We start from the raw sequence: 16,259 nt of genomic DNA, 5'->3' as shown, positions 1-16,259 counted from the left end.
TCGTTGCTTGTTCACGACAACTCTCCATGATAATTTTAGCGTGCATCGATCATTTATTACTCGGACAGGTTCTGTATTCACCCGTGCCACATCTGTGGACCTACCAACTTGTGGAAGTTCCCGGCTTCTTAACAACCCACACTAACAAAATAAAATGAATGATTGTAAAGAGTCTATTATTGCGTTCCACCCATACATCTCGTCTTCTGACCAAGCTACAAAGTCGATCTCAAACTTGTTTTAGCACCACGGCTATATAACCAGGAGGTCGATAAAAATGTATCATTTTATGTGTGTGTATGGAGAGGAACGAAAATCGTATGTAAACGTTATGTTACAAAAATTGTTTTCAACGGGAACGAAGAAAATAATAGATTAATTGTCTTTATTAAGTCGTATAAACATCAAGGTTTCGTGGTGTAGTTGGTTATCATGTCAGTCTAACACACTGAAGGTCTCCGGTTCGAACATGGGCGAAGCCATTCTTCCTTTTTTTGTTACAGGAATATAGTTTGTAGTGTTTAAATTAATTACTTACGAAAAGGCAAATATGCAATCACCTTTTGCCTTTTGCTATCATCACTCACACAATTTACACCTTTATGTATTTCATTAATTCGTATGCTTTTTAATTAGAACGATAATGAGTTTTTTTTTCCCAAAAAAAGAAATTAATACATGTTATAAAAGATTATAGAAATAGTTAATGAAAATGTGTTTCATAGAAATATACTTTTACACCCAAAATGTTTCGGGTTAAAATGTACTTTTATGTAATAAGGCGCTAACCAATCACCTAACGTTATGTTTCTTGATAAGATCATGCGGTAACTCTGATTGACTCAAAAGTACCATTATGTGTTGGTTTCACTCGAAATTGAAAAATCAAAATGATAATTTAAAAATAAACAAAAGTTAATAACTAGGTTATATAAACTTGTGGTTAAGTAGAGGTTATTTTAGTTTCCATTACATTGGTGTTGGATCAAACTCGTGACTTTATGATAGGAATATATCATATATTCCTATTAGTTGATTGATTAACTAAAACGTAGCCTCGTATAGCCGTTGGTTTTCTTAAAACATAAAAAATCAAAATGATAACCTAAAGAAAATAAAAGATGAAATGGCTAGATTGTTCAAAATAGGTGAGCAAGCAGGCTATTTTCGTGGTTTAATATATATTTTGGATTGAATCGTGGCTTTACTAACAATCAACATTCGTTAGCAGTAAGTTTTGTAACATGAGTCCCAATGATTCTAGACGACTAAATCTAACTATAAGAATAATGGGCTAGTTTGTGCACAATAAAACCCATAATGCAACTACATTTATGTGCTTCTCGCAGGGCTGTCTCGATCATTAGCCGAGTGAAACATGTGCTTTAGGCCTCTAATTTTTAATATCTTAAAAATGTCTTTAATTTTAAAGTTCGCTTTATGCCTCTAGAAACGTTAAGACGGCTCCGTCGCCTGTTTCACATAGGAGATCCACAACCATATTGAAAACCAAGAAAGTTGAACAAGTGTTGGAAGTTAAAACACACCGATATGTTTGCATCAAAATATTTACTTTTTTTTATAGTTTTTAACATAAACAAATATCATTACACTTTTTAAACCATTAAAAACACTTAATATTTTAAAAAGTACAAGTATTAGATAATTCCTTAACCATGGGTTGTAATCGAGCCGAGTCAAGCTAAGCCACGACGTGCTCAAGCTTGAGAGCTTGAACTTACAATCTAGCTTGAGCTTGGCTCGTTTACTTTATCGAGCTAACAAATCGAACTCAAAATCAGCTCATTTTAAGCTCAATCCGAGCTCCTTTAATTATTATATTTAATTATTATTTTTTTTACAGATTTTGATATATAAAAGAAAAAAAATATAAATTTAACAATATTTTTATATAAATTTTATGAACTATAGAATTTATAACATTATATGTTTTACTTTTGCTTTTTTTTTTTATAATGTTTTAAATTTTGAGTGACATAATATATGTATCATTTTTATTTTTGGTATGCTATTATTATATATAGATATTAAAATTTAAGGTTTAATCTAAACGAGTCAAGCCACGAGCAAAGTCGACCCTAGCTTAAGCTCGGCGTGTTTAAAATCAAGCCGAGCCAAACCGACTCATTTAAAATCGAGCCGTGAGCTATGAACTTTTTGATAAGCCAAACATGAAAGCACTCCATTTTAGGGATGAGCGTGGGACAATACCTGTATTTGTACCTGTACCTGTACTCGTACCAAAAATTAATAAAAACACGCACTAATACTCGTACCAAATTTTTCGGTATGGTACGGGTATTTCGGTACAGTACCTGTTTTTGTACTACTTTGTTTTTTTATTTTCAAATCTTCGACGATCTTGAAACCGGTACGAGTAACAAATAATCTGAATTAGTCCGGGTATCGGGACTTTCACAGGTACGTGACAAGTACCAATTAGTAAATGTACCATATTGGCCGATTTAATGATAAGATAATATTGAAGAACCCTAATTCGATCGCCGACTTTAAGTGATTTGTTTGTTGGTTCGAGTCTTGGTTGTTATATTATTTAATTTCGAATAAACGTTTGCTACTTGTTCAATAATAAGATGGTTGGAGAATTTAATTTATATATTAAATATGAAGAATCCCAATTAAACCTTTATATACTTCAAACAGATACAAAATACCAAATGTACCGTACCGTACCCGTACCAAAATTCAACAAAATTGAGTACCAATACCCGTACCGAATAAACAAAATCGATACAGTTACATGTACGTGTACGAATACGGGTATTTGGACAAGATGCTCATCCCTACTCCATTTTTTAAAACTTAAAAGTAGCAAGATAAAAAGAATATAAAAACTTTTTAAAAATTAAAAAAAATATCCTATGAGGAGAAAAATAGTGAAATTCAAAATTTGAAAATGGATGGCAAAAGGGTCAATTGGCAAGAAAGAAATATAGGGACACGAATCCTCCGGTAGATAAATAAGTCATCGACACACACACACGGAACTTGACCATCAGCACAACACCCGACCGATTCACAGTCACTCGCTAGTAGTATGGTAAGCAAATCTATCTTTCTATAATTGCTTTCTCAATATGCATGCTTATCAGTATACGCTGGGCTAGGGTTTCATGTATTCAGAAGGTTTTTCTTCGATTTCAATTATTGATATGAAATTGAGTATCTGCAAGTGTTTATGCAAGTTGCTTTTTGCTCTAAATTGATATTTAGGATGTTGATATTTGAAATCATGCATATGGATCTCGAGATCCTTTAGTTCGAAATTTGAACTGATTTTGCTCTATTTGTCATCTAAAGCCATGGATTTGGAGTTCCCAAATAAGCCCTAAGTATTGAAAAATAACACTTTTGGTATGCAATTGTGTTTATGTGTCCTTAATGATGTCCGACGTTGTTTTGCTGTAATGTCTGGTAGGGGTTGTTGGACTTAATTGGATCGAGCAACACGAACAACACTATTTTGTGAGAACTCCTCACAACTCTTTCGATATTATTAAGAACGAAAACCACACAAAATACAATAACCCTAAACCATCTATTTATACTAAAACCTTAACTTTTGCTCACCAAGAAACCTAATTAGACTCAAACTAGGAAACTAAATAAATTAATAATAATAACCAAAACTTATTCCTAATTTAATAAACTAAACTGACTCAAACTCAAACTCTTTAAACTTTAAACCTTAATCAAGATTAATCCTTCATGGGTGTGCATGGGTCGGTTCGTTTCGGTTTGTTTTTGGTTTGGGTTCAGTTCGGTTTTGGTTTTGCCATTTGGGCTTAAAAATGGTTGGCCAACAATAATGAATTTGGATTAATTTTTTTTTTGCTAGTTAATAATTAATAGATTATTATAATTTTTAGATAAAATAGTTGAGTTGAACTATATAATAAGCTATTACATGTTACTTAAATATAAAAATAGTAATCTATAAGTTCAGTTCGGTTTTAGTTATGCCCAAAGCCGAAACTGAACCCGAATCGAAAGTTCGGTTTTTAAGAAACCATAAAACCAAATCGTCGGTTTTTGTTTCGGTTCGGTTATTTCGGTTTGGTTTTTTGTTTTCGTATCTGTTTTTTCGGTTTCATGTTCACCCCATTGTTAGGGTTATTAGGGAGTTTGTGAAGGGATGATTCTCATTTGTGGTTTTAGGAATTCGTCTAGTCGTCTGAGTAATTTAGAACCACATTATTCTCAATCTCTCAATTTTAACCTTCTTTCCTCCTTTTTGTTTCTTCAGTATTTAGAATTTGTATGAACCTTGCTTTCTGTTTTTGTGTGATCTTGTTTTATTCCCTGAAAGGATCTCATTGCAATTCTGCTTACTTGATACTGATCTCATTGGTGTTCTTAAGAAAATCCAGTGACAACAGATTTTGTTGATTTCAGAGTTTGAGTTGATTGTGAATCGAATGTTTGTTTCTATCTCGATTTGAAATGTTTATTCGTTTCAAAACATTTGGATTGCTATTCTTTGCAGGACGGACAAGATTCTGGAGATAACAAGCAAAGCACTGCTGACATGACACAATTTGTAAGCTTCTTGAGCATTTGCTTCTATTATATCTTGTCAAATTGGTTTCATATTCATGTGCAATTAGCAATTTATTGTTGGATCTTAAACTGCGTGTTGATCATATCTCTGTATATCGTATATATTGACCTTTTTAATCTACATACACTGGATTTTACTATAAGTCATCACATTCGTTTTGTTTTAGAGTTGCTTTGCGAATAGTATTTCTACCTTTGACTTGTTATTAGGCTTTATATGGGTTCAGTTTTTGAGTCTGATTTCATTTATGTTAACATTATATCCTCACGGTTGCTTTCTATTATTCCTTACTTTTAAGCATGTCTCCCTCATACTATGTGTGCTCCTTTTGCCAACCGATTTTCTCTTGGATAAATCTTCTCTAATTAATTTTTATATGAAAAGCGTATATATAAATGAGCCATTCAGTGTTACTTTTTAAAACATGGCCATAGTTTATGACAGTTTTACAAGTGTCGATTTTATGACTTAAATATAAATGTGAAGTGTAATAAAAAGTTCTGTCATAAAACCACCCACATTTTAAAATATTTGCCATCACAAAAATATTCTAATAAGTTGGAAATATGAAAAAGATTGTCAAAGAGAGAGCTTGTCATTTTCTATATTTACCATACCAAAAAGTGGTCACGTTTTTAGATTATTGATGTTATGAAACAATTGTTACATTTCAAGTTCAACAATGTATTGCTATTAGCCTATGAGTATAGTGACATACTGACATTGTTTAAATATAGTCCAGTGGCATTGTAAGTTTATTGTGAAGTTTGCCAATTTTTTTGTAAAATCATATAAAATGTTGCCCCTTGTTTTTTTAAAATTCTATGCTTGGAAAATTTTTTAGCAACAACTTTAGACAAAAATTAAATGTGCAAAACTGGAAGGAAAAAAAAAGTCTTGAACTAAAGTCAGGTGAACCTATTTGGGTCCTGATCTATTAGATTAATTGGACAGAAGCCCTGCTATAATCCATTAATAATCCACTAAGTTGGATCATGACTCATGAGTCATTACTTATAATTTAACTGTATAAGGGCCCAATTTTCACTAAATCACATGTCTATTTTTTGCAGGTTCAAACCCTTCTTCAGCAGATGGTAAGATTTAAACATTATTGTGTTTCTATCTTTATTTCACCCAAAATTATTCTTCTTTCATCCTGACAAGTCTTGTTATCGCAGCAAAACAGATTTCAGACAATGTCCGACTCCATTGTGCAAAAGAATATCCTTTTTTACCTTTCATGCTTAACATTTCATTTGGATTACAAAGCTAAATTATTAGAATAACACTATAGTTTTTTTTAATTAAAATTAAGTAGGACGTTCTTAAGTGTCTGGATATAAGTTGTTTCTTAACTGCAATATACTTGATGAGATGGGAGACCGCATAAATGAGCTGGAGCAGAGCATCAATGACCTTAGAACAGATATGGGGGTCGAGGGTTCTCCTTCTCCTTTGTCTACATCAAAGAAAGCCGTTGAGGCCAACATCGAGCCCAAGACCGAAGAAGGTTCTGCTTAGCATATCAATTATCAACCCGTGCTATATTATCAATGAAGTGAGATTTGTTTGAATCTAATTCGTATGCTACTCGTTTACTTTCTACCGTCTACTCTTATCTGTAACTGATTTGAATTTGTTGACTCCGGTCCCTTTTTCTGGTCTACAAAATGCTTGTTTTGAGGCGCAGACACCTTTTAAGCTGTTCGTTTCCGTTTTTTCTGTTTTTTTTAACTTGATAAATGGCTCAATTATTTTTCCTTTTGCTCTAAAGATGCATGCATACTTTGCTTTTGGAAAAAGAAAAATATGATTGAAGTGTATTAGAAAATGACATAAAATGTGTATTAGTTCTTGATTCTACCTAATACCGTATTATTAGGTGTCAAATATGAGGAACTGGGGTGGAAGTTAAGTGATTATTTGTTTACTTAGAATTTTATGGCCATTCATTTATCTATTTAGAGAATTCACAATTGAAACCCATTCCCAATTCATATCAATATATTATTATTTAAACTAAAATGCACATTATTTCATAAAATTTGTTCATTTTTAAATACGCTTCACATAATCACATCTACATCTGATTCCCATGTATTTTTATAATCAATTAAAAAAATATTATTTTTCACCTACAACCACATAAAATAATGGATAAGGGTACAGATGTTCAACGAAACCGGTTCCTGGAACCGAACCGGTGGACCCGAACCGGTTCCTACCCGTTTTTTGTAGGAACCGGAACCGGTTCTGGAACCGAACCATCCGGAACCGGTTCCTAACCGGTTCTAGCCGTTGGATCGAATATAGCCGTTGGAAATCGTTTTTTTGGCCGTTTTTTGACCGTTGGGGTCAAAAATAGCCGTTTTTTGGCTCCCCCAAGCACCCCACTGTATTTGGTGTCATGGGTTCATCACAACACTCAAAACGCAAATCCAATGAACAAGTTTACATTGTACAATGGTTACATATTTAACTGATGATGTTCCAACTGATGAAACTCTGCAACTGATGTGTCACTGATTCATATTTTGCATCAGTGACAACAAACTCTGCAACTGATGAATGTTCTCACTGATGAGTATTCCTCATCAGTGGCAACCTTCAGTAGTTGTCTTCAGTGGCAACCTTCAGTAGTTGTCTTCAGTGGCAAACATCTTCAGTAGTTGTCTTTTCTTCATCAGTTAATTGTTTATTTTTATGTTAATTGTTTTTTTTATTTTTCATGTTATACAAATACGAATCGTAGTTTAGAATCCAAATCGCAAACGAAAAACGAAAAAAAAAAAAAATTTACACTGTAACCGGTTGGAACCGGTTACGGTACAGGAACCGGGTTAGGAACCGGTAAGAACCGGTTAGATAGGTTAGGGGTCCGAGGGTGGGAGAACTGGTTCGGTTCCCTAACCGGTTCGAGCCTGGAACCGGTTTAAAAGGGGGTTTTGAATATAGGAACCGGTTAGGAACCGGTTCCGGTTCCTAGTCCCAAACCGTTTTGAACATGCCTAGATAAGGGTGAATAGTTATCGTCCAAATACGAGGGTTTAGCTTTCTTTTTCATATAATTTGGGGCATGGAGATGGTTCTTCAATGCGGGAGTTAAAATGAATAAAATCATATAATTTTGTTATAATTTGGGTACAATAAATCATTGTGAATGCTTTTGGGAATAATTTGAGTTCTATTCAATATACTATACTTACGGGGTGTTTGAGATGGTTATTTTATCTCCTTATGACTTATAGTAAGGTGTTTGGGAAACTTAATTTTTTACAAATGTATAAGTCATAAGTTACAACTTTGTAATTTATAGCTTATGACTTATATAAGTCACAAGGAGGTTAGATAAGGAATCCCAAACACCCCTAGACATGTTCTTACATTTTATTGTCATATAGGTCCTGAACTTTAGTTGAAAACGGATATTCGAATTTAGATGCTAGAAGACTATAATACCTTAAGTCCTTAATTAAAAATGTATAAATGACATGTTTAGTTTTATTTAAGAATTATTAAAATATTGTATAAATCAATTTACAATTGATGTATACTGTTAAAAGGTACAAACCAATAAAGGAAACAAGAATTCAATAAATTTTTTTCTTCTTAAACTGGATAATGAGGATGAGTGACCACCCATCTCCCAACAATATTTTGCTCTAGGTAAACAAAGATAATACCTGGATACTGACCACTCATCTCATCACAATTAAAGAACCTTTGTTAAGAATTCAACTCAAGTGTTGTCTACAATCATAGACGTATGAGGCCACATTTTACTAGTGAGTTACCTTAGGTAGCTAGACTTTTTTCGTTGAACTTTTAATAAAAATAAACGTCAAAGGACTTTCACGTTTGACACGGGAATTGGACTCCAAGGACGCTCTCTTTATGGTACCAATTAATTTAATTTTTTAAAAATACCTCAGTTATAATACAATTAAATATATTTGTTTTTACCAAATCTGCTTTTGATCTAGTGAAAATTTTGTGATTTCCTTGTCTTAATTCATAGGTTCTAGAAGTTCCACTCACAAAATGTCTCGTAAGACAAAACTTGTTATTTATTTGTTATTTTTATCTGACTTCAATTGTTTAATAAAAAACTTTTATGACAAAAACACATTACACATTTAAAAATTACATCATCACGTATTCTTCTTTGACATTTCTTTTGGTTTGGTAATGTCTATCAAGGCGGCAGCGAGGATACCTTTCCCTTTTACTTTTCTTTTCTTTTCTAATTTTATCTTTTAGGATATAATTTCATTTTTGAATTCGAATATTGAAAAAGAACAATTATAACGGCTTTTAAGATATTTGCCAAAATTTATATCTTATGCTTTTATTTGGTTCAAGAAAAGAATAAATACATGGTTGCCACCAAAACAATCATAAACTTTACATGTTGGGCTAATTGTCAAACCAAAATCATAAGACTATTTAACTTTATTGTGATATGTATTATTTTGGTTGTGAAGTGAAAACAGAACATAAATTTATCTTACAAAATAGATAATAATTATAAATGTTGATAAAACATTAAATTGTAAATTATAACTGAAAAGATTTTAAACACTCACACTCAATTAGGCACGCCATTCTCTCCTTACAATTTTCTGTTTGTGTAAATTGGGTTTGTAGGTTCTAAATTCTAATCTTACAATACCAATAAACAAAAATAATAATGTCTAGGTGTCCTAACCACATTCATTACTAGATTAAAATTTCATACTAATCTTCTAATCCCTCTTCTCTTTAATCCATGCTATCCATGGGTCAATGGTGAAAATTGTTTGACCCATGAGTTACATCTCAAGATATAATGCATACATTAATGACTATTTACAATAATATAAAACCTAAAACATAATTTTGCTCAATGTATACATTACTTTTATTAAAGATGTCAAAACATGTTTTAACAATAAGGACTCATGAATTCAGTTTAAATTATACAAGACTTCTCACTTCATATATATAAATTTTTAATTATGCTATTTAATTTAAATTTCCAATTAATTCGATTATTAATTTTGTATCTTTAATTTAAAATTATAAACGTAGTCATTCTAAAAAAAAACTTTTAAGCATTGAAACAATTATCAGTTATACCTAAAGAAATTTGGAGTCCTGTAATTTAGATTTTTTCTAAAAAGTTATAAAACCGAATTCTTTGTTTTTTGGAAACTGTAAAATTTTGTTTTTTTTATTTCATAAACATTTATTACATAATCAATTTCAACAAAACAAATCTTATTTTACTCTACTAATAAAACAAAGTGTTGATGCTTAGATGTCAAGCCTACATTCACTCATAGCCTAATTTTTCATCATAATTCATAATATCTCATCTCATTCATCATAACTATCCATTAGTCAAAACCATTTTATCAATTGGGTTATAGAATCATTAGATGGATTTTATTAACTATTTAAAGGTGTATAAATGTCAAGTTTATAATCACCATTCAAGAAGACTTGATGCTAAATATAATCAATTTATTAGGTTGGCTGTGGATTTTCAACATTGCATAAAATATATATTTAGATGTGCATATATATAATCCGATGACATTATACTATAGATTATTGTCTATATGCACATTGATCATCATCTTTTAAACATTGTTACACGAAAAATTACACTAAGTTCATGTTATCCACCATGTGTAGTACATATAGTGAAACATGAAGAAGATACATTTTATAAGTCATGAAACGTGAAAAAATTATAATTCATAAATTGTTTGCTTTGTCTAATACATTAATTTATATGGTAAATGAGACCTTAAAATGATGTTTACAAATTTGAAAAATACTTCTTTGTATACAAAATTTGTATCATGTTGTGCTTAATGTGAAGACACCTTTTGGACATGCAATCCTATTACCCAATTGAGTTTGTCGCATTTCGGACTACAATTGCATCACATGTTTCATTCTGATCTGACATAAGACAATCATTGGTTACGTATGGATCATTTTTAAAAAATGGTGACTTTGGTTCATTTCAAAATAATTTTAATAAAAACTAATATAGCCTCAAAGGCCTATGTAGGCACTTGCATTTATAGCAACTCGGTTTATCATTGTCACTGAATCTTTTAGATTTATTATATGGGATGCTAAGCTACACGCAATTTCAATTATGAAAAGTATTTTAAGAATCACAATTAAAATATCATACATGATTTTTTTAATTTATTTTTACCTTTCATTTTGTTTATTTTTTTTTAAATAACATAACTTATTTATTTTTATCATTTGATAAATCCAGTGTAATACACGGGTTCAAAAGTTAGTATATATATATCAACAAATAATTTGACAATATTATAATTTAGTGAAGAACTCAATTTTATTGAATTAAAAATAGTTCACGGTTCTTATGTTTATATATTACATGTATCAAATTATCAAAAGTTATAATTGTATGTATAAACAATTCCTCAATATGACAATAAAATACAATTCAACATTCATCACAATTTTCTTAGGAAAAAAAAGGAGTGCTAATAAATTAACGATGTTTAAAGACTACCGAATCTCGATAACTTGTTCTTGATATTGTGAATAAGAGTTATTACAATTTCAAATTTCAAAAACATAAAAAAATAATGTATTAAAAATATTAAATATTATTAAAAATTAGCTGATCATACAGACAATGAAACCGTATCTAGTTTGGTTGTTGGTTGAATCAAAGCTACCACGTTAGTTCACTTAAAAAAATAATATCATCAGACTGTAAACATTATTGAGTATATAATTATTAAACACCTAACATATTTATAATAACAATAGTAACACGCAACTGTTACGTATGAAACAGTCAAAATAAACATTAGAAATTGTAACACAAAGAAATCATACATAAAATTTATCCAACAATCACATTTATCAATCTTACCATCATCATCAAATTATACTTATAAAAACAAATTAAATCAACGCGAACAACGAGTGATGGTACTACAACCACGCTGGTACGGGTTAGCTTGACCGCCCGATTTACAGTTATAGTATGACGCCCCTCTCTGTGAGCACGGGGCGTTATTAGCCTGTAGCGCACCGTAGCTTATGTAATTACTCGTAGCCAATATACGCCTCGTGCTTTCCGATTCCATCTCCATTTCTCCGGACTCCATACACTCGGCTATTGATCCTTTGCATCCGCCTACTCCGGATATCCAGTTGAACTCATCAACACTGCTACTAGCGGATGACTTGAAAGATGATAGGATTAAGGTGGATATGAGGAGGTGGATGAGAAGGAGATTGGAGGAATTGGCCATTTGTGTGTTTGGTTTAATGGGAAGTGATTGGGGGTTTATATTTAGGAAGAACAAAGACAAGTATATAGCAAAGGTGGGTGGCTTGCATGTCTTATTTAAACACATATGATTGTACTCGGTTTCATATTATCATATTATTATGTTCTTTTCCTTAATTGCCCTTGGTTTGTGTTAGATTAAACATTATTTGCTTGACATGTTCAAGGTGTTTATTTTATGATTTATTTATATATATATAGTTATACATACATATATACACACATAGATGGATCCAAAGGAAAATGAGGGCGGGCAAAGGCCCACCGTCTGGCCATAATTTGTAGTGTAATAAATAGCTAGTTTTCTTGTTTTAGTGTTAAGATTTAAGCCGAAGGTTCAAACCAATTAAATCTAGTCATGATTGGTTAATTTTGTTTTTTTTTAATACATCATGCCATCGTGAATCAATTTTTGTCTCTCATAACCCACTCTGACTTCTCATATTTTATCTTCCATCGCATCGCGTCACCGTATTGTCGTTGTCGATCCGTAATGCGCCCCCCATATAATAATTTTATGTATCCGCCTCTAAACGCATGCAACACAAAACTTGTTATAGTACAAGGTGAATTTCACGTACAAAAAACAAGAAACAATGAGAATGTGACTCGTGTACACCGCACACATATCAATTTTAATAGCGCGGATATTTTCGTCAATTTACATAAGCATGTCTTGACTGCTTCCAGTTTTTGTAATAAAGAATAATTTCAGAAATGGTGAACATCTACATTGTGTAATTTCATTGAGCACGCTTGTTCACAGTGTCAAAGATTATAGCCACATCGTATAAGGAGGCTATGAGTAAACATGTTTCTTATTTCCGCCAAACTGTCATCACTATTTATTTTGTTAAAGATATGTGTAATGGATAATTCTCCTTGATACCCTTCAATCATTACACTTCAAGAAACATATGGGTTATATTGTAATAATATTCTTGCCCTTGTAAAGCCCTATGTGATAGTGTAAGGGCTTCATCCATCTATATAATGTCCCATTACGCATGACTTAAATGGTATGCTATGTTGAATCGATTAAATGCTACCATATGTACCAAAAGAAATTTGACCTAGGAGTAAAGTTTTATTGTGGTTCTAAATAAATAATAAAAGTGTTACCGCTTATAACTTATAATTTATAAGTGCATTCAATTGTTTAAATTCTTAAGTTCTCAAAACAATGAATCTTTATAATGTTAAATGTTAATTATATGAGTCTATACCGTTTAATCAGATAAGAAAGGTAAATCACTTCTTGACATTGCTAAGATTAAAATTGACTAGTTGAGTTAATCCTTAAACCTTGCATATCAAGCACCAACTTTAAACTAGTAATAATTGGTGTATCTAACATTCTAACCTCTTTTTTCTCTTTCCTTTTTGCTAATTTATTCTTTGTATAACAATTTTAATATTTTATGATGAAACCCAATGGATAATATAGTAATCTCAAATTCTTTTACGTGGATTAGACATTTATACATACATGTCCCAAATGGTTGCTTTTCACATACCAGTTCCGTGTTACAGAAAAACCATTCCGATTCAGGCGTTGAGGGTACAAATTTAATGCCATTAGTTATTGTGTCATATCTTGCACATGGACCCTATTTGCATTTAAATAAGCATAGATATTAAAGAACATTTATAATAAAATTTTAACTATTTTTTAACGACAATTTGGACATCCGATCATCTTCATTCATCTAGTATGGAACCGTGAGGTGATAGGCTAGCATGTACATCTTCAAGAGGAAGCTCATACGTCATTCCGTCTAATCAATCTTGGCCCGAAGACAACCCTCAAGAAGAATCCCACCATACGTGAGAAACCCCTTGGTGCAAACTAGAACCCATAAAATTTTTATGTTTTTGGTCACAAATGAGATTTGAACACAAGACATCTCTGTTTTTAAATAAAGTCTTTAAATGTCTCATCTCAACCAATAAGATGGTTGAATCAAGAATTATTGACATAAACTAAATGTATTATAGAAAGAAAAAATAGAAAATGCAATAATAAATTGCTACAAACAATACACATTTCTTTCAAACTTTAAAAGATAGTTTTAACGATTCTTTCAATACCAAATATGTATAATATTTTTTTTATATAATTATACTATTAAATTTATAATTTAATGCTCTTTTGATTTTAATACCCCCACACAATTTGTTGTGATGACAAAAGTGATTTACTTTTAAAATGATAGTTAGGGGTTTGATCCTTATTATGGGTGGTTTGTAAATAATACATTTGCTTTAATAAAAATGCTCTTTTAATTTGGTATAAGTCTAAATATATTATTCATTTTTGACAGAATTACAAATTTTGTCCTTTAAAAAAAGCCAAAAACCGGTTCGTGTCCTTTTCTAAGTTTCCTTGCAGGCGGTGTACTTTAAACTTTTTTTTTCTACACGTTATGTCCTTTACGCTAACTGGGTTAGAAAAACACAGTTAAATGCCCTCACGTGAGGCGCATGTGAGGGCATTTTTGTCTTTTCACCTGTACCTGCAACTCCTTCTCCTTCATCCATTCAAATTACATATTATATATATATATGCATAAACCCCAATTCGTCATCAATCAATCATCATATTCACATTCATCGCCTCCATCAAATCCTCCTGTAAGTATCATCATTCACTTCATCATCTCATAATCTCTCGTTCACTCGATCCGATTAATTTTGACTTGTGAGATCCACCTGCATTCCGTCAATTCCGTGCCCTAATTTCACCAATTTAGCTTCACATAGATTCAATTCCGTTAACTCTTATTATTATGTTTGTGATCTGTTGATCTGATGAGACGCCGTTCACCGGTGACTCCATCATCCGATCACATGGAAAAGACGATTAACAAATCACACCACTCTAGAATCTGTGTCTTAGGCTTACTCTGTGCATTCTTTTGGGGGGTATTATTGTACTTTCACTTCGTTGTTATTGGTGGTACGGTTTGGGAAATTGAATGGATACGGGATAAATAAAGGCCGGATATTAAAGGGATGAAGGACAGGACGATAATACGGAGGTCTGGGTCCGAGGAGAGGAAGGTGTCGTAGAGCCAGTTGCAGAGGTTGTCGTCGCCGGAGCCGGAGTGGTCGGAGGAGGTTAAGGAGAGAGAGACGGCGTTGTAGTCGGTTAAAGAGGAGAGTAGAGTGGTGTTGAGGATCTGGTGGTTGCCGTTACGGTGGTGGGTTTGGGAGGAGGAGGAGGAGGTGGAAGAGGAGGAAGGAGATCCGCCGGGGGCGTGGTGGCGGAAGTCCATCGCTGGTGGTGGTGGTGGTGGGTTTCCGGTGAAAGAGGAAAGTGGAGGTACACGACTCAGGATGAAACCGTTGTTTTTGAGTGAAACCCTAGATACAGAAACAGAAGCTTAAGATCTGCAAAATGAAGAAGAAGGAGTTGCAGGTACAGGTGAAAAGACAAAAATGCCCTCACATGCGCCTCACGTGAGGGCATTTAACTGTGTTTTTCTAACCCAGTTAGCGTAAAAGACATAACGTGTAGAAAAAAAAAGTTTAAAGTACACCGCCTGCAAGGAAACTTAGAAAAGGACACGAACCGGTTTTTGGCTTTTTTTAAAGGACAAAATTTGTAATTCTGTCTTCATTTTTTTATAATTAACATTATGTGTACACCCCCTTTATAAATGGTACGTCAAAACAGAAAGCATGGGCCATTGGAGCAATGCCGTGAGATCTAAAGAATTTGAAATGCATAAGGATGAACATTGTGTCAAAACAATAGGTCAAACTTTGCATGTTTAATGCATTATTGTGATGAATTTTGATGCATAAGTTTATAATGGCACATTAAATATTACAACGCGCCCAACTTCGTAAATTCAAGCATTGTTACACACGCGTTCATAGTGATGCGCTAAAACCACTATATCGATGGATTCGACTATGTACAAATCAAAGTCATTTTGTCCCTCGTAGCTCTGATTAAATGACAAGACACATTAGGTACTAGGAAAATAAAGGTTTTATCCTAAAACTGCAACTACATAGAATGAGTAGATAACTTTTTTTTAAATCTATTATCATCGACCTTTTATGGGTGGAATGATCATTTTCATACTACAAGATGCCTAGGGAGATAATGTAGAGATTGAATATGAGGTACCAACTACCGTTAGATTTGTTGTCCAAATCATATATATATATATTAAAAAAAACAACCATTGTATGATTAAAATAAACATTAGAGGGCCATTGACCATTGTTATTTATTCAATGAAAGTCTAATGCTCCCATTCAAACGTGTTCTTATTGCTGGCAAGAAGTTGGATTTACTGA

General features: G+C 32.4%; 2 protein-coding genes across 2 annotated transcripts; one reads left to right on the top strand and one right to left on the bottom strand.

Moving 5' to 3' along the window:
* Positions 1-3,012: 3,012 nt before the first annotated feature.
* Positions 3,013-6,313, top strand: LOC143539037 (uncharacterized). The gene is made up of 5 exons (XM_077032457.1): positions 3,013-3,082; positions 4,529-4,582; positions 5,677-5,700; positions 5,785-5,827; positions 5,973-6,313. The coding sequence occupies exons 1-5, from the start codon at positions 3,080-3,082 to the stop codon at positions 6,125-6,127; spliced, it is 279 nt and encodes a 92-aa protein (XP_076888572.1). The 5' UTR covers positions 3,013-3,079; the 3' UTR covers positions 6,128-6,313.
* Positions 6,314-11,559: 5,246 nt separating this feature from the next.
* Positions 11,560-11,907, bottom strand: LOC143539077 (rapid alkalinization factor-like). Its single transcript, XM_077032497.1, has one exon. The coding sequence runs from the start codon at positions 11,905-11,907 to the stop codon at positions 11,560-11,562; it is 348 nt and encodes a 115-aa protein (XP_076888612.1).
* Positions 11,908-16,259: the final 4,352 nt, after the last annotated feature.

This window comes from Bidens hawaiensis, unplaced genomic scaffold (assembly GCF_021521415.1).
Source record: "Bidens hawaiensis isolate Kalapana, Puna unplaced genomic scaffold, B.hawaiensis_p1.1 tig00011793_1, whole genome shotgun sequence".
Classification (NCBI taxonomy): domain Eukaryota; kingdom Viridiplantae; phylum Streptophyta; class Magnoliopsida; order Asterales; family Asteraceae; genus Bidens; species Bidens hawaiensis.
This window is presented reverse-complemented; position numbering and strand designations above follow the sequence as displayed.